Source organism: Coccinella septempunctata, chromosome 1 (genome assembly GCF_907165205.1).
Source record: "Coccinella septempunctata chromosome 1, icCocSept1.1, whole genome shotgun sequence".
NCBI classification, from domain to species: domain Eukaryota; kingdom Metazoa; phylum Arthropoda; class Insecta; order Coleoptera; family Coccinellidae; genus Coccinella; species Coccinella septempunctata.
Genome location: NC_058189.1, coordinates 50,309,030 through 50,333,624, shown reverse-complemented (window position 1 = coordinate 50,333,624; position 24,595 = coordinate 50,309,030). Strand labels below are relative to the sequence as shown.

The 24,595-nt window shown below is 34.9% G+C and overlaps 1 protein-coding gene across 1 annotated transcript in view; it reads right to left on the bottom strand.

The window, feature by feature from the left end:
* The window catches only part of LOC123323010 (glutamate receptor ionotropic, kainate 2), a 540,373-nt gene that overhangs the window by 238,759 nt on the left and 277,019 nt on the right, over positions 1 to 24,595 (bottom strand). Inside the window, exon 3 of the mRNA XM_044911184.1 lies at positions 13,187 to 13,348. Coding sequence (XP_044767119.1) covers positions 13,187 to 13,348 — 162 coding nt within the window. The remainder of the gene's footprint in view (positions 1 to 13,186; positions 13,349 to 24,595) is intronic.

The window sequence follows — 24,595 nt, the reverse complement described above, 5'->3', positions numbered from 1 at the left end:
ATAGTAGTTGATCTTTTTACGGGTTCTAAAAAACACTGAGTCATAAAACTATACATAATATGAAGCACTAAGTATATATTATTACTCACACAATTTTTTAGATATCATAATTTCATTATTAAGGGTTGAACATAACAACCCTTTATGATTTTCCTTCAAAAATTGTTTTCGTGGGATAGATATTCAAAAAACAAAATTCTCTTATGGATTCCTATTCGATTCGGGAGAAAAAATCGCCTGCAAAGTTTCGATACATTCGATACTTTCTCGGAAGAAATATAAACTTGCAATCAGTTCTGATTACTGTTCATTCCATTTCGTCGTAAAAGTGTTCCATAGAATGAATATTCTGAGACATTGTATGTCTATGACGGGAGATAAAGATGTTCTATGAATCTTTCTGAAGGTTAAATTACTAATTTCCGGAAGAAAATTATATCCCTAATATTTTAATTCAACAAATTGAAATTTCTTTCGATTAATGAGCATAATTGACAACAGTACTTTTCATTTTATTTCAGATACAATAACGCAAAACTATAATAAATGTTCAAAATGACTACCTCTCGCTAAAATATATGCATCAACTGTCTGTCTCGTAGAGCCTCGTATTCTTTCGAATATCCCGCTAGTATTTCTTATGGTTTCACACGATGATACTATTCGATCTCTGGAGTATTAAACGCATGATCTTCAGTGAACTGAGCATCATCATCATCACTAAAGATTCCCATATACAAAGAAGGTTTGTGATTGGCCATACAATTCGAAAAATTCAAAGTTGAATATTATCTCCAAGTTCTAAACATTCTACATACTGCATGTGGAGAGGAAACTCCTTTGTACTGCGCTTTGCAATTGAATACTGTTGAAAATTTAATTTTCGACTGTCAAGGTTGAAATCTAATTGATTATTGGTTTATACAGCGTGTCCACTTTTAAAAGGGCTAAACTTCATGATGAGATAATACAAGTGATTTGGAACGAAAAATGTCATATAACACATAATCGAAATGTTATCGGTCATTCTTTTATATAACATTTTTTGTTTTCACGAAATATTCCCAGTTTTTCTAATAGTATCAATCACACTAAAGTTATCTCGTAGCCTTATTAAATTTGACCACATATCTGGAAACAGCAATAAATCTGCTACATGATGAGAATTCGTGTGTACGAAAAAATTTCTTATTGCGGGCTTGGTAAGGGGATGGGATGAATATAACGATTCTGAAGTGAACAAAATTAAGCCTATTTTTTCAATGGTTTTATCAATGAAAAATTATTAATTATGGATATGTTTTTTTTTTCAACAAAAAAATACTCCATTTAGATTGCTTCCGAATGACATATAAGCTTTTATTCATGCTGCTAGTCTTCTTCCATTATATTTATTAATTACATAATTGTTTCCAGTAGAGGACAAGCCTATAAACTCGAAGGTTATAGATTACATACATGCATACATAAACTGTGTGGATAAACGAAAATGAAAGCGAAAAATACAAAACTGAAATATCATATACAAAAAAGAAAAAAAAATTAGATATAACACCACAGTTCCTCACAGAGAGGACTTCTACCTGTCATAACTGTTTTTGAAACCGTTTACCGAGGTCGATCGCACTACGCATTCAGGGAGACGGTTCCAATTGTGAAATATACGGTTAAGGAGAAAGTGTTAACATATGAATATAATAGCTAACAAGATAACAACGAAAAACTCGACACATTCCAAACCTTAATTTGATTGAATGATTGAATATTTAAATTATTCACATGGAAATCATGAATTTATCTGCAAAATCAAATAACCCAAATGCATAAACTAAATTTTAATGATATAGATTTTATGAAAACATGTCAAGAAAACAAATTACTACTAGTACTTATACTCGTAATAATTGCTCGAAATGTCCACCGCCTTGTTCAATACATTTTATACATCGTTTTTGTAGTGAATCTGCAACCCTGCGAAGTTTCTGACGCATTTCAGCATATAACACAATGTTATTCTTTCGATCAGGACCTTTCGAGTCTGAACGCTAATTTAATAAACTTTTTCTTTCAAGGTGTTCCAGACATAAAAATCCAAAGGCGTAAGGTCGGAGCCTCTTTGTGGCCATCTTACATTGACCCTCAATTCATGTTGAAAATGAGAAACCATGGTCGCATGGGAGTTTTCTCTTTTCCATACATGGGTTGAGGGTCAACGTGTGGTTGGCAGTCATGAGCGGTGGACTTTTCGGACGAGTAATATTTCCCGATCCGATTGATCCAAAGCATCTTGACAGACATATTGGAGATAATGTCTGGTTTCAAATGAATGGCTGCCCAGCTCATAATAGCCGGAATGTACGGGACTAAATAAATCAATATTTTGGGGTGCAATGGTTTGGAAGGTACAGTCCGGTAAGATGGCCAACAAGAAGCCCCGACTTTACGCTTTTGGATTTTTATGTCTGGAACACCTTGAAAGAAAAAGTTATCACAATATTTTGAATTGAATCTGAGTGGTGTTATCGAATTCTTTTCGTAAGCAAACTAGATTATCACACGTCCGCAAAACTATAAACGTCCGATGAAGTCAGGATCTTCGCCAAAAAAAAATTAATTTTAACTTTATCACTCTACCCTCTGCCGTCAATAGTCAAACGTTCCTCGCAGATTCCTTTTGAATCGTCTCAGTCGTCACTGAAGGTATTTAATTTTAGTTTATCGCAACAGTTGCGAAATAATTTACTAGTTACGAGAAGTAAAAATTTCAAGACATAGATGAGTTCCAGAAAATGTCAATTCAAATGTCAAAATTTGAAAAATCACTATGGTCTTTTCCAGAATTATTGACATCCCAATAGGTTTTTAAAGTCCAGAGGCTCATAACAGCGTTTCTGGTGTTGGAACCTGAAGATGGGATGCGATTAGTCATCCCGAAACCGGTAGTTCTTGTAGAATAAATTGGTGAGAGACAGTTTTTAGGTGTTTTTATTTATTTTGGTATATTATATCATCTGTTCATTTCAGCTCAAACTAATTCAAATATCTATATTGAACTTATATTAGGGATCACATCACTCTGTAAATTAACTTGTACCTATAGGCGAAAACCAATCGTGTAACTGAAAGTCCTCTGAATTGATTATGATTTTTATGTGTATTTTTATAAATGATTAAATTGAAAGTTTGACTGAGGAATACCCTTCCACCTCCTGAACTGAAAATTTCCAATTGTTAGTTAGGGATACTCGAGTTATTTCCAATATTTCATCTCTATGATTCAAACAAAAATGAAGTTGCTGAAGAATACTTGTACCAGAGATAGAGTTTTCAAGAATAGTTTTTCAAGAATAGTTTTTCAAGAATATAAGGACTTCATACTGAAAAAACCTTTTTATCACTGTGGTAGGAGTGAAAAATCTCCATTGCTTTTGTATATTGATCTTCTGAAAAATTTCTGGAAAAGAGCTCCTGTCAAGTCAACCAAATATAACTACAATGATGTTCAGGAAATTCGTAAATTTGTAAACACGACAGAGGGTCAAGTAGGGTGTGGTGAAAATACAATTTTTGTGCATAGGATCCTAAACGTGCCAGTGCTCCTGAAATTAGGTCGACTCACTTCACTTAATCGGGCTTGTATAAGTTTCCATACGTGTGCTATTATAGTTCGTATACGAAAAGAATCCAATAACACCACTTCAATTCAAGTCAAAATATTGTCATTGAATATTTCTCATGACGACTGTTCATCATACCGGGATCGTATAAGTTTTCTTATAGTACATTTGAGGTGTATAAATCGAAAAGATGACAAAATAAATTCTCAAGCTCTTCAACTGCAGCGTTGCCAAATTTTCGGACTAGATGCGTCGGTCAACTATGCGGATTATATACATCAAGTTCATGTCGCTCGAAGCGCCCTCGCACTGGCCAAACCCTGAAGTTTTCTGTATATAATAACGAGTATAACCGACTTTTCAGACCCACCTGAAAATTCACCCCTAGCATCCCCTAACCCCCCTTATAACGATTCTATGGTCGAACGTTACCAGACCCGGAGCCGGGTCTGACAACGTCACTTTTGGACTGAAAAGTCGGTCGAGTATACCGTTTTGGGTCTGTATATGCGGTCGAACAAATCTATATATATATATATATATATATTTATAAAGTGTTAATACCACCTCCAAAATAGTAACTCGATATATATATATATATATATATATATATCGATATATATGAGGTGAGAGCGTTAAACGAGTTACTATTTTGGAGGTGGTATTAACACTTTATAACTATATATATATATATATATATATATATATATATATATATATATATATATATATATATATATATATATATATATATATATATATATATATATATATATATATATATATATATATATATATATATATATATATATATATATATATGTATATATATATATATATATATATATATATATATATATATATATATATATATATTGATAATATGATTATGAACATCATGCTCTTATGTTGTGTCAGGTTATGAGGGATTTTGGAGATTACTTTCATTCCGGATGTTCGAGAAGATGCTCGGGAAATGAAGTAATTATGAAAATTTCCATGACTACTTCATATTTACCAATTAACCACTACTAGTAGTGGCACAGCCTTATTTGTGAAGGTGTTTGGAAAGAATGTGGTACTGGTATTTAGATTATCTACTAGTTGAAAAGGTTTCGGAACATATTCAGTTGAATCCAGGTTTATAAAATTTCCTGAAAGTGATTCATTCCATATTGAAAGATTTTGTTGTTATTATTGTTGTTATTATTATATTATCCTGATTCTTCGTAGGTACCCAAGTACCCCTCAGAAGCTCCGTGAGCTAGGAATGAAAGTGATCTTCAAAGTCTTTCATTATCAGTAATGATAATGAGGTTTATTCTTTGAAGTCTACAAGGTAGTCACAATTTTAATATCTGAATAATAAACCTAAGGAAATCCACTAAAATCAAGGCCTGTGTCATTTAATAAGCTGACACAATTTAGGAGCATAAAGATCATAATCATATTATAAATGGAATGACCTGCTTACTAGACCGAACTAGTTTTTGAGTTTTTTTATCGGAAGAACAATCAGGGACACGACGTGTGTTATTTTTTCTGAGTCAGAAAAAAATATGGGGCTAGAATATGTAAAAATATTTTTATTTTTAAAAAAATTAAAGTTATCACTATATCACTGAAGTGGCGTACTGCACAAAATCTTTGACTACGCCACTGCATTCTACATGAAAAAGTATCTGTAGAATGTAGCATTTGTTTTACGATATCACTGATACTTTACGAAATAAAGGCATCAGTACGAAGTGCAGAAAAATGAATTTTCACTTATAACTTTAAAACAATAGAAGATAGAGGGATGCGGTTTTAACCATTAACGATCTTTTAAAAATCGAGGTCAGAAACGTGCCATCCAAATATTATAGAGTAGAAAGATATGAAACGAAGCGACTAGAGTGATGTGAGCGCCATCTGTGTTTCAAATGTGTTTTTAAGGCCCTAAGACTGGTTAAAATATCAATTCGAAGGACATATGGAAATTTTGCGAGCTGTCAGAGTCATATGGCCATTTTGATCAAACAGGTTTTGAATGTTTTGATTCTCGTATCCATAGAAAACCTCGTATCGCCTTTTGTTTTTCAAGCCCGTTCTAGTTGCTGATTATTGAAATTTTTGTCTGATTTCTTGGCGAAAACCTCAGAATATCGTTCGAAAATTATTGTATGGTGAAGAACTGTGGATCAAATAAATCGAATTTTACTAAGGAAAATGGGAATGTAAGTATTAAAACTGGTAACATGTGACTCGGTCATTCATTGATTTTTATTTTCAGTGCTACGAAGTGGATAAAATTTTCAGGGCGTAAAAGCCTGCAAACACTACTGACTACACCATGTGCAATGAACATTTTACTGCAAGTCGATTGAGAACTGTTCATCCACGTAAATTGTTGTATGCAGGAAGCATTCCTTACATGAAGGGCTCATTTAGGGGAAATTATGACTTTTATACGTCCATTCAAAGATTGTCAATTGCCTTCAATATATTCAGAAATGCAAAAGTTTTATGGATTTCGATTTGGAAATCGGTTGACTGTCAAATTGTTGTTAAGAAAGTCAAAGTTTTATGAAACCTTCTGTGAGTGTTCATTCGTCAATCAATTTGTATATTGTGTCATAAAGAGACCATACCATGAAGGAATCATGAAAAAGCATGAAGAAATTATACTGACGGGCTTGAATATAAGGCTTGTATACCTCTGTAAGGTTTTTTTCAATTGTGGATCTGAAAATTTTGTAAATAATATGTAAGTAACGGAAATGTGTATCCTATGACGGTAAATTGAATATTGGTTCATATCAATTTCTGATATAAATTGTAAAAATTCAACTCTTTATTACTTTATTAATTCGAAACGTTTTCACAGAAAAAACACCTTTGACGTAGCTATAGCAGATAACCATGTAGTCTTGTATCCTAGTCAAAGCTCTATTCGTTGTCCATAATTTCAAATTTTTGTAAATTTTTTATAGATTGCAAATAAAAATTTATCACATCTAACAGCGTATTTCATTGATATCAATCGATTCCAAACAATGTTCAGATGAAAACTAACATCCTGGTCACAAAACAAAACCATCCTTTGTTTTGCCGCTTAGGATGTTTGTTTTCTGGTCTCAACAAGGTCAATATTGAAATTGAATACAAGGAATAGAATTCGAATTTCGCGCCCCTCAATTATAAAAGAGAAAACTGTTATTAAACAGTTTTTCTGTATTGACATAAGGTTTTAAGCGCCATCTCATTGTCAAATGTGTTTTCACTGGCCAAAAAGTAGTCGGTTTTTAGTACCAGCGATATGAGGGCGTTTCCTATCTTTCTACTTTATAATCTTTGGTGCCATCCATTTTTCCCTAGCTTATACGGTTACAAAACTGTCATTCAATTCCATCGAATTTTGCCCAACCTGTACTACAATCCCTAGTTCTGATAACTTGATCTTGAATCTCTCATCATTTTTATGATGTATCACTGGAGATTGAAAGGTTTTATATTTCGTTCTACTCACACGATAAAACATCGATTATGGTCATCGTGTGCAATCTCCCGATCTGTAATCAACGTAAATTTATCGATTCATCTCCGTAAATCACCGTGGCGCTCAGAGGAGCCCATTCACAGCCCCTCTAACCCAAATCGTAATGGAAATGCAACGGTCGAGGATGACTCGGAAAGCTTCAACTGCGAGGAATCTGATAACGAGGGGTGAGCTGGGAAGCTCAGCGGCGATGATTTCCACAAACACGTACAGCCCCACTCGCCTCTGAAGCCAAATAACATCGTCTATTGCTCTCTACCTAAGCTATTAGATTAGACATATCCTCGTTATTGAATTTTCGTATTTCAGGAGGAAATTTAATATGACGTTAATTGAATCCACCAGCATATTTTCGGAACATTAAGGGATGTACCATGGGGCCGCAGATAGTAGGCTGCCTTTCGGTTGAACACTGAACGTGTGTTAATGAACCAGATGTGGTGCAGGAAAAACCGTTCAATTTAACTGTATCAAGATCGCTGCTTCCCGAGTATTGTTTCCTGTGGATTTTTTGTTTTAAAAGCCAATGACAAAACAAGTTTAGCACAATTTAAGTATTGTATGGAAAAACAGATGGAGAAGAAGAAGCACCCAGTGTTAATGACTATGAGTAGATGCATCTTACTTTTGGTTTAACTCAGACCAGTTTCCCGAAATTTACAAGAGACAAAAAAAATTTTAACCTCACTAAACTTGTAGCGGTGCACATACCCTTTTCAAGGCTTCAGACATTTATCGTATCCAATACCGTGAAAGTAGTAGTTGAGGAGCCGAAGAGGGAAATTCGGAATTTACTCGAGCGTGTCAGATTAATATAAGGGGAGATACCTTGAACCCTGAAGAGTACATCTACCAAAAAGTAGACCTGTATATAGGGGGAATTGTCTAGGACAACCTGTCAGAATAGTAAAAAAAAAGATCATTGTAAATATGTACAGTGTCAGATTAATATGTGTTTAATTCCATGTTGAAAAGTATATATTCTCTTAATCTGACAATTTAAGCGTGACGAAAATGTGTGAGAGGGCGGCAAACTTGCAAAAAAAAACGTCACGTGTTCAGGATTGACGAAATATTTGTTGTCTACTGAGAGGATCTCGAAAACTATAGCAGCTAGAAGAAAACGAATGACACATTTCCGAGCCCATTTTCGGAGAAACAACGAATGATGAAAACCGTGGCCTCCTACGATACTTCGTTTTTGAGTTTGACCATTTCGTAAAGTTCTCATAACTTTTTTGTCCTTGAAGATACAAATCTGAAACTTGAACCTTCTACAGGCACTTTTTTACGTAGAATCCACTTATGAGCTCAAAATATTTTTTCATTTCGAATCGTTTTGGTAGTGATAATGATGTAGAAGTGTTATAAAACTTCAGTACGTAGTTTTTTCTGCAGTTAAATCCGGAAATCCAATCATAGTGTACTTTCCATTATATCGATAATTCAGTTCTAGTATTCCTTCAGAATTTCCATCTAATATATAAAATTCTCGTGTCATAGTTTTCGTTACCATACTCCTCCGAAACGGCTTGACCGATTTTGATGAAATTTTTTGTGCTTATCCGGTATCTATGAGAATCGGCCAACATCTATTTTTCATCCCCCTAAATGTTAGGGGTAGTACACCCCTAAATTTTTTTTTGTATTTTTTAGACAAAATTTTTAATTTCTATTTTTTTATGATACAACATACAAAAATACATACAATCCTCAATTTTCACCCTTCTACGATCAACTCTTATTCTTTAATAGCCATTTTAGCAATTTAATCATTAGGAAATTATTTATATGGCAAAACAACGTTTGCCGGGTCAGCTATCTATGAGAATCGGCCAACATCTATTTTTCATCCCCCTAAATGTTAGGGGTAGTCCACCCCTAAATTTTTTTTTTATTTTTTAGACAAAATTTTTAATTTCTATTTTTTTATGATACAACATGGAAATAATTTATATGGCAAAACAACGTTTGCCGGGTCAGCTAGTAATTTACAAAATTAAATAGTTTGAAGAAAACCTGCATTGTTTATTTCTTTATAGTACTTTGAAAAACAGTTCGAATAGGGAATACTCCTTCTGACGAAAATGATGTATTTTTCATGAAATATCTTTGGAACGCCACATTTTGAAATAACCATTTCAACCGTTTCCCAAAAAAATTATTTCAAGTACCTACTTAAAATGAAAAATAAAAATGGGTATTTAAAATTTAAAGCGTTTCGTTTCTATTGCACAAGTTGGCAACATCGACTGAAATAGGCGTTGATAATAAGGGACAACAAATACACTATCTTGATGAGATAGACAAAGATGGATGACTATGAAGTCAGCGACGAACGAGGAAGGTCGTAAAATTTTATGGGATTTTTATAGCCGGTTGCCGTTGACGCTCGCCAGTGAGTACGCGCCTTATGATAGCTGTAAATCAACAGCTGTTATTTTATAAACAAGCCATTGTTCTTTTAATTTTTTAGTAGGCGCTATTGCCAAATCGTTAACTCCGCACAAAGCGATTTAAATTTTAAAACCCCATATTTGAGGAATGATTTTGAATAGTTTCCGCGGCGCATTTGAAAAATTCATTAATGAAACTCATAATTACTCAGTTTAAACTTGCATATGCTGTGATAACCCAAATTGAGGAGAATTCCCCAATTAAATAAACTCGCGGCCAACCAAACCTGACTGTTGAAATTGTCAACTCTTTTTCGAGCATTTCGGAGGTTTTTTTGTCGTGATTTTCCGGCTCCATCTGACCAATTACTCTTCCTTTGGTGCGATTTAAATTCTTGTCTTTCGAGTTCCGCTCCATGTTTTTGAATAAACGAAATCTACCAAAGGCGGATCCTTATGAATACACAAATAACAGACTCTTTGCATGGTTGTTCGCTATCGGACTCATGAAAATGTAGCCAAAGGAGATTTATAGATCCGATGTCGAACAAACTTTCGAGTGAATTTGTTGGTATTTCATCTGCAACTTTGAGCTTATTTTCGCTGGAATTCAGAAGTAAACGTCATTTTGCCTCTAGTGACTTCTTTTCAGAACAGATTATTCGAATAAAAATTTCACGTCATTTTTATCATCTTCCTCCTATTCCCATCATTTCATCTTGTTTTGCCCACTATACAGGGTATCCCACGGTGGGTGGCCTATTAGACGTTTACGGAGAAAGGATCACAGGATTGTTATGAAAATTTGGTTACTCGGAATAAATAGAGTTTACTCGTACAATGCTGATCCATCTACACTGCGCAAAAAAATTAACGCACATTCTGAAAATCTCAATTTTAATGAAAGTTAACTCTACATTGACTTTATAACTTATTTTTTATGTTCTGTCGGAAAGGTTTTGAACGAAACAAGACACATTAAATGGAAGAAAAATTCAGGATTTCACCGAATCTTATGTGAAAAAAGAGAAATGAACAATTTTCAAAATACTGAAATGCTGATAAGCGATTTAATAGTTGATATTTCCACCCCTTGCGTTAATTACAGCTCGGCAACGACGGTTCATACTCAAAATGAGTGATCTTAAAATGTTCTGATCTAATCCTTCCCAGATTTCTCCGAGTTGGATTTCTAAGTCATAAAGAGTAGCTGGATGATTTTCTGAACTTCTCAGCCTTTTATTGAGGTTGTCCCAAACCTGCTCAATCGGATTGAGATCTGGACTTCTTGCTGGCCATTCCATTCGAGAGACTTCAACCTCTTCAAGGTACATCTGAACGATACGCGCACGATGGGGTCTGGCATTATCGTCCATAAAAATGAAATTTTCACCAATGTATGGGGCAAATGGCACTACATGCTCTTCAAGAATGTTCCTTATATACTTATCAGCATTCATAGCCCCATTATCAACGACCACTAGGTCTGTGCGAGCAGTCAAAGATATTCCACCCCACACCATAATCGATCCTCCCCCGAAACCAGTAGTATTCAGGAAATTGCACTGAGCATATCTTTCATGTGGACGTCTGTATACAAGGGAACGTCGATCACAATGGTAGAGGCAGAATCTAGACTCATCTGTGAAGAGAACTCTTTCCCAATCGGCCTCTTCCCAATGGATATGCTCTCTCGCAAAATCCAAACGCTCCCTTCGATGGGCTGGGGTAAGAGCTGGGCCTCTTGCCGCGACACGAGGCCTTAAATTATATTCTCTGAGGCGATTTCCTATTGTCTGAGTGCTAATTTGCACCTTATGAGTTTGCTCAAGCTGAATTTGAAGGAGGCGAGCGGTTGCAAACCGTTGTCTCAACGAAGAAACTCTCAAGTAACGTTCTTGAACCCGTGGTCTACCCTGTCCTGGTCTTCGGACATTCATACCTGTCTCCCTGAATCGCTGCAACATTATGGACACACTTGTATGGGAAACTCCAAACATTTCTGCAATTCTTGTGTATGTCGACCCTTCTTCTCGCAAAACTACCGCTTGGGCACATTCCTCTTGGGTCAAATTGCGTGTTTCGCGTTGCATAGCGATCGAGTGTAGAAAATCAAACGAAAGAAACACTATTGATCACTAGAATTGATCGAGAACAACTGATTTTAGAATGGAGCCAATACATTCAAAATCTGATAATATCATCTTTTTTTATTCCTGCTGGGAAAAAACATCTGAATTGAAGAAAACCGTTGAAAGTGTATAACATATGCATGCATTATTCTGATAAAAATAATTATCATCGAGAACACCTTCAGTTGTAGAATAAATTTGAGATTTCCATAATGTGCGTTAATTTTTTTGCGCAGTGTATATAGACTATTTTCAATATTGCGACGTTGCCGCTTATACGAAAAAATACGACTAACTTCGTTATTTCAAATGGAACACCCCATTTATATAACTTTTTTCGCTTCTCTATCCCAATCTTATTATTTTTATCTAGTACTTCCCTATCCCTTTTCCTGATAGTTTCGGTAATATTAACGGTTTTCCACAAAAGATTGCCAAAAACATGGATCCAATGAAATAAGCATACCTTGCTAATTTCATCTAACAAACTCAATTTCTTGTATGAATAAGGTAAACACCTTCAGTCGATTTTTCGGCAGAAATTCTACGGTAGCAACAGAAGTAGTAGGTACCTACGCTGAAAACCCTAACATTCATAGAAATTTTACAATTTACAAGTTTGATTCTCTCTAAATATATCAGATGAAGGGTAGGTAGGGTGTTTAATTTGAAAAAATCAACTTCTCGTTTTCGTACCGAGTTACATGACGAAGAATTTTAGAACAGCATGTATATCACGAACCAAGTTTTTTCTACACTTTCAAACTTATCCTCAGGATCTTAGTGAACTATTCTCAAAATTTCAACTTCCTACAGTGTGAAATGTCATTTCCTGTGCCTATTTAATTGGATCCATGTTTTTGGCGATTTTTTTGGAAAACCGTATCAGGAAGAGGCACAGAGAAGTACCAGACAAAAACACTCAGATGGGGATATAGAGAAGCAGAAAAAATTATGATAAATAGGCATTCCCATTTGAAATAACGGAGTTTGTACTTTTTTTTTTCGTATAAGCGGCAACGCCACAACATTTGAAATCTTTTAGTCAGATGAATCAGAAATATAAACCGTAGTACCCAAATTTTCAGAACAATCCAATTATTTGTTTTCCGTAAAAGTCTAATAGGCCACCCACCGTGGTAAAGCCTGTATTATAACAGAGTGAGTAAAAAGTAACGTACAACATTCATATAATCGGTTTTTATTATTTCGCAGAAAAATGCTGGTACAGGTAAACCTTTTTCATTGATTTATGAATATATTCTGTTAATTTCAAAGAATTAATTTTATCGCAATTTCACATTATTTCACTAATTGGTTTATTTCATTTTCAAATCCTTCACGCATGCGACAATGAAAACAAAAAGCCTGACTTTTAAAACTTTGATAGGATTCCAATTGTTATCCAGAGCTTCATTACCAAATTGTTGAAAATGTGTAGCTCGCAAGAAAAAAACTGTCAGAAATGGACATCGTCCGTAAGATTGAACATTTCCTCACCTTTCTTAGAAGTTCGAAAGCTATCATCTCTTGGAACATACTGAATATCATATACTAATGTAGTATTGGGCAGAAATTCCCTGTCCCTGTTGATTTTGTAGACCGCATACTTGAAAGCATATTCGATGCTTGTGTCCTTCTGGTCCTCCGTGAATATTGCCCCTGCAAAAAAAAACATAGTTTTGACAATGATAAAATTGAAACATTTCTCGAGTATTGACTATGAGGCACTTAGGCAGCATTCAAATAGTGATCAAAGTAAGGACCATAATAACACATACATGACCATACTATATTCAGATTAAAAATCCATTCAAAATTCTCCACCCCTATTCAAGAAATAATTTGGAGTACTAGGAGGATGCTGTTGTGGAAGATGAATCCTCAAGAATAAGTCACTGTTCAACTACTGACAGAAGCAAAACGTTCAGAAAAATATGAGTACCTAATGAAGGAGTTTTATTTGAAACAAATAATAAACAGTTTCAATCCACTGCAACATGTGTTTCGCTGTCACGATAGCATTTTTAGGTGCATAAAGATAACTTGGAGTTCACCAACCCTAAGTTGCGATTGTAATTGCGAAAAACGAGTAGTAATAAAACATGTGAGTTTCCTAGAAAAAATCGTGTAATTTTGATTCAAATTTTGAATTTTATCGAGTATCGGCCTCATCAATTCAGTATCAGTTAGCATACACTGATTTTATCACATAATGGATAACGGAAAACACAATTTCATTGCATTCACTAATATCAACAAGAGCTAGTAGAAATAGCATTACCCCAATTGTGTATTCATGAGGTCCTGATGGATCACTGATAACTTCGATCGTTGAATATTTCAGCAGTGGAAAAAAAAGAAATTCAGATTATTCGCCGAAAATCTCAGTTTAAAAATCAAACTCCCAACAAACCCTCGATACAACGGTGCCACACCATATGATAACTTTCTAAACATCTTTCTAATCTTTGTTTCTAAAAATTATTTCTGGGCACCTGGCCACGACTTCAAAGACGCAGTTTAATTACCCATCAGAATTGTTTTTGAAAGTTTAAAGACAACGTTTACAACGAAAAATATCATATTCGATTAGGGTCAACATAAATATCTTATTTATTTCTCTTGCAATTCAACAGGAACTCCCCAGGAACGATCTCTGTTTAAATTCGAGTTTGGAAACCAACTTTCACAACGTATCCAGCCTTAAATACTAGTCCGTTCATAAAATGCAAACTTTTCGACAGGGATTATAAATATCTTAGATATAATTATCGTTCTTAAACTTGTTATTTTCTATTCTACGTCATTTACATCTTAAATGATCACCTCAGAAAGTTTGTAGCTCCTTTCTTCAGTCGGGATTACCGGAGGAGGAAGTCATTTCTACTTCTATTGCTTTGATTAGAATGCACGACGGTTACTCCTACTTTGGAAGTTTTTCTCCGCTCTTTGAATATTCAAGAAAGTCTAGAAGGTATGAGGATGTTATTCTAGTGGAAAAATTGCTGCAAATTACTCTTTGCTCGACATGAAGATTCAACATACAAAATAAGAAAAGTTAGGAGCTTATGCGGCCTTCTCCAAAAATTCATAACGTTGTCGGTTGCCCATCTAATTACTGAACTCGTCAACGCTGCCTGCGGCTCCCATAATATAAAATTTAGTCTCTTTACAAACCCAAATACCATGTTGATAGATGTAATTGATGCTCCGTTGTTCTATAGAACTGTGGGAATCTATTTCTTTTATAACGTTGGGGTTAATTATAAAGTATGTATTAATGCAATAAAATACCAGAGATACGTTTTGAAATATCACATTTATAATGTCACTTTTCGATATGAATTCGAAGCTTTTCAGGAAGTGTATTGAAGAAGTAAAATTTTCAAAATACCCCCATGCATCTTTTGTTTAATCTATCATCGACCACGGAATACAAGGTAGGTAAATTTAAGTGTTTCGTAAATAATGCGAGGGATTTTTAGCCTTTGGAAGTTGGAGCAATAAAGTTGCAGGATGAATGTAGTCATATTAACTAATATCAAGAAGGCTGCTGTCAAATGAAATCAACTCAAAACTGCAAATATTTTCATTAATATAATTCTAAATTTTTTTTTTATTTTTAATTGCTTCAAGAAGAAGAAAAGATATCTGTCAGTAATTGTGAACGAATTGCACAAAATGCACAAAAACAGTTGCATATTGAATTCGACTTGTCAAATTGACCTTCTTATTTCAAAATTGAGGAGAAATAAAAGTTCCGATGGAAATATTGAAGGCAGAGATTTATCCATTCCTTCCTGATAATATTTTGGAATAACGAGGATGTATTGATATCTAGTAAGCCTAGACCAGTTCCATGCATAAAAAAAATATTGCGTTACCATAGCAACAAACAATAACTCATCAAAAGTGTCAGTGTGAAGTTTGAGGTCGAACAAGTATACCAGAGTTACGAAATGAATCAAAAGAAAGAAGATGTCCACCGAAATTGTGAAAATCGAAAAATTGGAGTATCGAGCCATTATCAACTACCTGTATTTAAAAGGGTTAAGAGGTAAGCAGATTTACGAAGATATGGTTAATACCTATGGTGATGAATGTCCATCGTATGCGACCGTAAAAAATTAAACTGCAAGCTTCAAAAGAGATACATTTTCCATTGAAGATAAATACCGATCGGGAATGCCAGTTTCTGTGACAGTCATGCAGTTCATGACATGATTTCATTAGACCGTCGAATTGGGCTAAAATGGATATCTGAAGCACTGAATATTTCGTACGAACGCGTTCATCATATATATAATTCACGTCAATTTGGACATGAGAAAAATTGCTGCAAAATGGCTCACCAAATGGTTGAATATTGACCAAAACCGTGAAAGGGTAGAAGCATCGCGTTCGACCTGTGCTCGATTTGAAAACGATGGAGACTTCTTAAACCGAATAACAATTCGGTTTTCCATAGTAACAACTATAGATGAGACTTGGGTGCATTTCTGCGATCCACAAACAAAGCAACAATCGATGAAATGGCGACACTCCATCTCCAAGACCTAAGATGTTTCGTGTCCAAAAATTTGCTGGAAAAGTTCTTGCTTCAGTTTTTTGGGATTGCGTGGAGTAATCATGATTGATTTTTTGGATAAGGTTAGAACAATAACCGGAGATTACTATTCGACAATACTGACCACTCTACGGGAAAAAAAAATGGTGATTTAGGGTTCGAATTACTAGAACAACCCCCTTATACACTAGATTTGACTATCATCTCTTTTCTCAACTGAAAAATAGTTTAAAAGCTCGTAAATTTTCTTCTAACGAGGAGGTAATTAAAGATGTGGAGTTCTGGTTAGCAGAGCCAGAAGAAACATTTTTTTTTGAAAGGTCTCGAGACGTTGCAGGTTCGCTGTAATAAATGTATCCAATTATTATTATTGTGGCGGCGTAGTTGTACCCATGGTAGAGGAATACTTCATCTCACCATGATGGTACCAAGGGTAGCCAAACGATGGCATCACTGCGCACGACGGTTGCGATCACAGGGTAGATTATACGTCTATTGCGGTGCAGCATACGCCAAACGATGGCGCCACCGGCGACGCAACACTCTATACCCTCGACGTAACCGGCGTTTATAGCAGGCACAAACTACGCTGCTTCGGCGATTGTCGTAGGTAGCTGCTAGGGTTCATTAACCTACCTGATGAGTCCGACCCTAGCAACTCACCCCAGCACATACCGCCAAATTATATTATATTTTATTATTAGGAGGAGAATATGTTGAGTAATGAAATATTTTGACATTGAAATTTAGGGTAGGAATTTTTCAATATATCCTCATAGAGCACGGTCAAAATGTAACATTTAATGAACTATCTATCATTCTTATGTTTCGTTTTATATAGGAAATATTTGATGAAAAAAAATTTCCAACAAATTCAAAAGGAAGTCACGAAAATGATATGAAAAAACTCCCTCAATTTTAGCCAAAAATCCAGCTCTCAAAATCTTTCGCATCATCCTGTTTACTGTCTAAATGAAAGAGCTTCATACAGAAAAAATTCTACGAATAAAGGGAAACTGAGGAATTCGTTCGAGAAAATTTAGGCAATATGCATTCCACCTAAGAAGATTATATCTTCTTGCATCCCATCACCATTCTAATATTTTTCTGTGGATCCGGGGTGTATACAGGACAATGAATTGTGTATAGACGGCACAAAGTCAACTAAAATACAGGGTGGCCATTTGAAAACGAAACAGACGGGATTACAGACGAAATAAATTTTTTCGATAGAAATGCTCGGACGATCGATTTGTGTTTCGAGGGGAACAACTTAAGATGTAGGTTACGGACGCATAGCGCTTCAACCCTTGCTACTACAACCCTCACCCCCAATTTTTGAATAGGGAAGATGGGGTAAGTGATACCTCATTTGAAAGGTATTTTTATACTGATTTCAGCACAGTAATTGTTTTTTCATTTTATGCATTAGTTCTCGAAATATTCTCAACTAAGTATTTGAAAATGAAGTGGTGTTTTCATGGCACTTGTAGAGTTTTTTTGTGAAAAATCGACATTTTGAGCTTCAAAACATACTTCCTATTAACATGTTTATCTAAATGTCGTTGATTGAAGAATTCTGCTGTTCTATTCGCACATTGATTGTTTGCAAAAAAAAGTGAAATTATTTCCACCCGCTCTGCAATTGAATAAACCATGTCGAACAATGAATTATAACACATACAAGTCTCGATTCAAAACTAAGAATAATTCACATGTCAAAGAACCAGTAAGCCAACTTAATGATCTGTTCGTAATAAATAAAAAATTATCGATTCTCATTTTTTTGAAAAAGATATGAATTCAATAATCAACAAAATGAAAACATTATTGAAGCCAACTGAGAAATCACTTCATAATTAAGTCGGAAATCGTTTCACGAATTGGGACTGGAATATTTCTGTGGCATCATTAATGATTTGATTTTCTTACCTGGTAATCTGATTAGAGATATGTACGTATTTGGACTTTTTGGAGATTTCTATCGATCAAGTGTTACCGCATGTTATTGGAAATACTGCAAATTATATCGAAGATAATTTAGATTGAGTTTCAGCAAGATTGAGCTCCTTCGCAATACGCTTTGTTTGTTCGACATCTTGATTAAAGATTTCTATGTCAGTGGATTGGAGGAAGGAAGCCACAGTCATGGTTGTTTTGAAGCTCAAAATGTCGATTTTTCACAAAAAAAACACTACAAGTGCCATGAAAACACCACTTCATTTTCAAATATTTAGTTAAGAATATTTCGCGAACTAATGCATAAAATGAAAAAACAATTACTGTGCTGGAATCAGTATAAGAATACCTTTCAAATGAGGTATCACTCACCCCATCTTCCCTATTCAAAAATTAGGGGTGAGGGTTGTAGTAGCAAGGGTTGAAGCGCTATGCGTCCGTAACCTACATCTTAAGTTGTCCCCCTCAAAACAGAAATCGACCTGTCCGAGCATTTCTATCGAAAAAATTTATTTCGTCTGTAATCTCGTCTGTTTCGTTTTCAAATGGCCACCGTGTATGTACAGACTTTGTACTGGAGTCACTTGATATGTGGAGGAAAACAGAACAATGCTTTCGAGACTGAAGAAAATGGAGCGAGGCATTATGCAGTCGATTAATATTCCAATAATGTCATGAATTGAAAGAATGAAGGAGCGCGTCCAACTTCAATGTAATCGCATCCCTTTGCCCGCTTGACTTTTTAATAAAGCCTCCGGTTGAAAAATAATCCAACGGGGAGGTAGAGGAAATCATAAATATTTATTGGTGATATTGCCTGGTGAACGATATTACTTCTTGAAGTTCGAGAAAGTTTACTAGGGCGATGGGTTAGAAGTGTAGTTAACTGAAGAGAAAGGGGTTCAATGGAGATTCGATTCCTGTTATGCTTGAATTGTGGAGTACTAACAAATTTTTAAATCACCAAAATTGAAACGTTCCCAAAACTCTGCAATTATACAGGATGAGTCTTTGACTCATTTTGAAAGTAGATTTTTGAGATCAAAAGGAACACTTTTTTCCTATACCATTAATTCCGATTCGGCCCTGATAAAAAGATATAGCCATTTTAAGTTTTCATACTGAGCTGTGCCACCCCTGGAAAAACAAAATAACCATCAGAATAACAAGCTAAATCTATGACGCTACACATCTGCGGATCTTTTAAACGGATTTGCATTCAGCCAAAGTACCAAATTTTTCGAATATCGCAGATATTTTTTATTTTTGAACATCAAATTACTCAAGAACGGCGCATTATACGAGAAAATATTATATGAGGAATACTTCTATTTAACATATAGTTCAAATATTCATTAGATACGTCCAACTTAGTTTCAAGAGTTGGGTTCTTTGAATTTTTGGTATTTTTAAGGTACGTAATGGTTATAATGAAAAAACTGGAAGACGTGGATGATATCTTGAGTTCGAAAAAGATTAATCAAATAAATGGAAAACTATATTCCGAAATTCATTCCATTCGATAAAAACGTTTCTGCGATAGAACTAACATTTTTTATGGTTCTTCGACAGACAGTATCTTTTAAACCGAGCCGATTCGGAAAAAATGGTAAAGGATTATGATTAGCATGATAGGAATATATTGGGATTTTTGAACTTCGTTTATTTATTGTTCCGTTTGCAACAGCCGAGAATTCTCTGGAGAATTCTCTACAAAATTCTCGCAAGAAAACGGCAGAGATTATTTTGTACGGAACTGAACAGCGAATTCTACCGAAAGTGCGTATGTAATGGTACATAATTCACGGCGCATGAAATCTCGAGTAAATTTTCTAGAGAATTCTCGGCTGTTGCAAACGGGCTTAAGACAACGCCGACGTTTCGAAACTGCTTGTTTCTTTTTTATTTCCATTTCCATTTTGTGATTATATCGACAATATTGTTTGCAAGACTAGCCTTGAAAAAGAAACAAGCAGCTTCGAATCGTCGGCGTTGTCTTAAGGAACAATAAATAAACGAAGTCTAAAAAGTCCAATATGTACATTCCTTTCAATATAATAATAATAATAATAGCTTTATTGTCCAACAGTTTAACCCATTTACAGGACAATGCGAATAATTGATACAAAAAATAACAAAAGATAGCATAGAAACAAAAACAAAGTGAACAAAAATTTTATATGATCTGTGATACATTCCCTGAAAAATAAAAAATTACTGACTTGATCAAATTTCCTTTTGATGAGTAGAATATATCTTGGCCAACACAAAATGAATTGAAGTTCTCACACATTTTTGTGATAGGTGCCTTTTGCAGAATGTTCGTTCGAGGTCTTTCTGGCTTGAAAACCAGGATAGTTCTTGAGTTGAAACTTGGAACGCTAAAGTTGACTTTCGACAATATTTCAGAACAATCAATATTATAATGCACCACATTAAAAAGGAATGATAAAGAAGCAATAACCCTTCTCATTTCTAAACTCAAATATCCAGTTGACACAAGATTGCCCCGTCACATCCTTGGGGTATTATTTTATATATATATATATTATATATATATATTTTTTTTTTGAATGTCAGCACATTTTTAGTAAACAAACAATATAGCATATACAGGGTGATTTATAACTATTGGGACATAGGCTAAGATCAGATTGTTTGGACAAAAATATGGCGATAGGACCAAATAAACCTCCATAAAATATTGCTGTGGAAAAAGATAGAGGGCGTTAAAGTTGAATTTAAAAAGGGGACAAAATAATATTTTCTTCGAAGTTCGAAACTCTTTTATTAAAAGAATTAGAAAAGACATAGAAGTCGGAGGAATCCACGTAGAACATTTAATTTAAGTTTATTCTTTTTATGTTACATTTTTTTGAATTATGTTTGATCGTCGAAATAAATTAATAAAATAAATAAATCGTTACTGCAAATCCTCTTCCGATGCCCTGAACTGTCCAATTGTGTTTTTCTTAAAAACGGCTGAAATTATTAGCAAAAAACGAAAAAAAATTCAACTTTAACGCCCTCTATCTTTTTCCACAGCAATATTTTATTGAGGTATATTTGGTCCTATCGCCATATTTTGGTCCAAACAATCTGCCCTTAGCCTATGTCCCAATAGTTATGAATCACCCTGTATATGAGTTTTAACAGAGGTTAATGTAACGGGGTACCATATACAATGCGGCGTATGTTACAAGAGCTTGGGGAAAAACCTCAGGAAAAAAACCCTGTCTCCCCATTAGTAGTGTAGTGATGACACATTCGTTTACAGAATAAGCTTTTAATACTGAATGGCTTCATTTCAAAAATATTCTGCTGAATTGGTTCATGAGCACTCCAGTCGTCAGAAATCACTTCAGTACTGAAATTAATAATATTCCAAATCTTGTTTTTGACTGGGAGGGTCTTTCGACCAGGTTCAGTCTTCCAAGTGATCATTCTTCTGTTTGAATTTTCAAAAGGTGAGGGATCTCGATAGAGAGCCCATAGTAGGCTCCCTCGAGGCTGGTTTGTCGGTGTACACGAAGAACTAGAGGTACAGGACGTGTCAGAAGTGTAGAGGAGTGATGTAGCGATTCCTCATGTTGAAGATCTTATCGAGTACTTTCTGATCCTGAAATTTATCATCAAAATTTCCATCTATAACGAAATGACAGTTAAAATAGTGAAGGAGTACTTACTTTTCTGATTAGTTTATTGAATTCTTGGAATGGGCACCATTCATTTCCATGCAGAAATGCAAGTTTTGCTCAAAACGTTCACGTATATTACTCAAGATTTCTGTAGTTATTTGACGGCATCCGAGTTAGCAAATCATCGAGTGTCTAAGCTGGGTAGCATAAATTTTGTATTTCAGGTAACCCTATATAAAAAGGCCAGTGGAACCAGATCGGGTGATCTGGGTGGCCACTCATTATGCCCGCTTCTTCCAATTCAGGCGTGAGGAAATGAGGTGGTGTGCCATCTTGTTGGAAAAAAATCGTTTGATGGTCTTCTGCATTCTCTGATACTTGCAAGAGGGCTAGATAAATACCGTTCTCCAATAGATCTGAATGAATTTTGCTAGTGAGATTAATGGGTATATGAGTATGCACCTCACGAAATAATTTTAGATTTTCATCTGACCAATACCGACATCGACAGTTATGCCGGTTTACAGTACAATGCCTTTAAGGTGAAAGGAACACTCGTCCAATAAACAGATATCGAACATGTAGTTTTGATTATCGTTAAAAATTTCACTGACCACTTCGCAGAACTGGAGTCGACGATCGGGATGATCCTCATTCAGGTGCTGAACTAATAGTATCTTATAAGGTTGGAATTTCCGTTGTTTAAGGATTCTCATGATTGTTTTGCGTGAAACATCAGATAAATGGGACAATTTCCTAGTACTTAAGGTCGGATCCACTGCTACATGACCTGAGACAGCCACGTCCCTCGCTTCGTTTCTTTCATTCACCCTCTTTTTGTTTTCCACATTTATTTCAGGATGTCGTTCGTTAAATAAAGCCACTGTTTTTCACTAACAGTCGTTATTTCTAAAAAATAATGATATCATTTCCACCCTTTCTTCTATGGAATACACCATTTTAATTCTAAATTCTACTACTTTACAATCGCTTTGACACAGTTGTAAGGTTCTTAAAAATTCACGATAGACTGAGGTAAATCAAAAAAACGGTCCGTCTACTTTTCTTGACAAAAAATTGATACTTTTTTGGGCGAAAAGTTGACAGCATTCTTACTAAATACCTTTGAAATTTGTCAGATACGAATAATATTCTCGAGATGAATTGCACATTGCCTTTTTCACTATTTTCGCTGTTATTTCATTATCGATGGATATTTTGAAGCGAAAATTTAGGGTCAGATAGTACACGATACTATCTTCAAAATTAGTTATCGCGACACTCCTCATGCCCATTCAAAATCAAGGAGTTGTGCTCACCCCCATTAGGGGTGAAAAAAACAAGAAAGTTGTTCCGCCTAGAATCAGAAATTAACTGGTCTAAGCGATTTTTCACATGTTCATTTAAATGTCGGAAAATCGGGTTGTTAAATTTAAGAAAACTTCATTAAGCTTCAGTCATTAGCACGAGATAAAATGAAGAAATATCCAACTGATTAAGATACCTATATTTTTTATGAAAACTTTTATTAAAAAACCAAATTATTTTCCGTTCCCCGATGAAAACACACAAAAGTCTACTAAATTTTCATCTACAGAAATTTACGCCAGGTTGCGTTTCGCTTGACTGGAATTCTTAGTATATTCTTGTTATTCTATCACTCCTTTGGTAGAACTGGTCGATAATTTGGGTTCGCACTGCTGATTTTACTTTTGAAAGCCGAACATAACATAATAACATATAATAATATTTCCAATAAAAAATTACTCGAAACCGGTTGATGTTTGGTAGTTATCTCAAAGGTGCCCCTCTATAAGAAAATATTTTCAAAATAGTGTAAATCGCCCCTTGAAACTACCCGAAGAATCAAAGAATACATTTTAATGTATTTTGCTGTCCCTTTTAGAAGTTGTAAAGGAAAAAACTATTATTGTTAGGGAATTTTCGTGAGTGGTAGCCTCGGTTGATCAATTTCCTTCGATAAGTTAATAAATTGGCACTCAGTCTCTCATGTGCATGGAATGTTTTCCATCCACATGAGAGACAATTTAATAGAATTGCTTCCCCCTTCTCTTTTTGATCTAATCACAAAACAGACTTTTTCAGAAGGTCTCTATTCCAAAATAACCTAATTAACTTACAAGTTAATTTTTTGCAGGGGGAATTTTCGAGGAAGAATTTGAGTAAATAAAAAGAGGAATCAAGACTCCCCATAAAAGAATTCAACTCAAATCGGACTGATGTATATACAGGGTATTTCACGAGTGAACGGACAATCAAAAACCGTGAATAGAGCCCATTTTCATGAAGAGCTCCATTGCTTAGAGGCATCTGACCTTAAACAATTATTTATAAAACATGATCGACCTAGGTGAGGCAACCCAATGATTCATTCATTTCGAGACAATCAGACATGCAAATAACGAAAATGTTGTGTTTTTGATGAGTTCAAAGTTGAATAAAGCCTCACTGAGTCCTGTCCTCATTCATGTCGAATTTAAATGTTCTGTTTCACTGAAACTAACAACTTTAACCTAAATATACATTTTCAGTCGCATCGATCATCGCATCAAACGAAAATTTGAGAAATTTCAGAAAACTCCCTGTATATCGGTAACGGAGTACCTAAGACACACATATGAAGTGTTTCTGAACTCAGCTCAATGCCCTCTATTGACGATTTAAATTTGTCCGTTTACTGGTGAAACACCCTATATGGAATAAAACCATGTCCTAGAATAT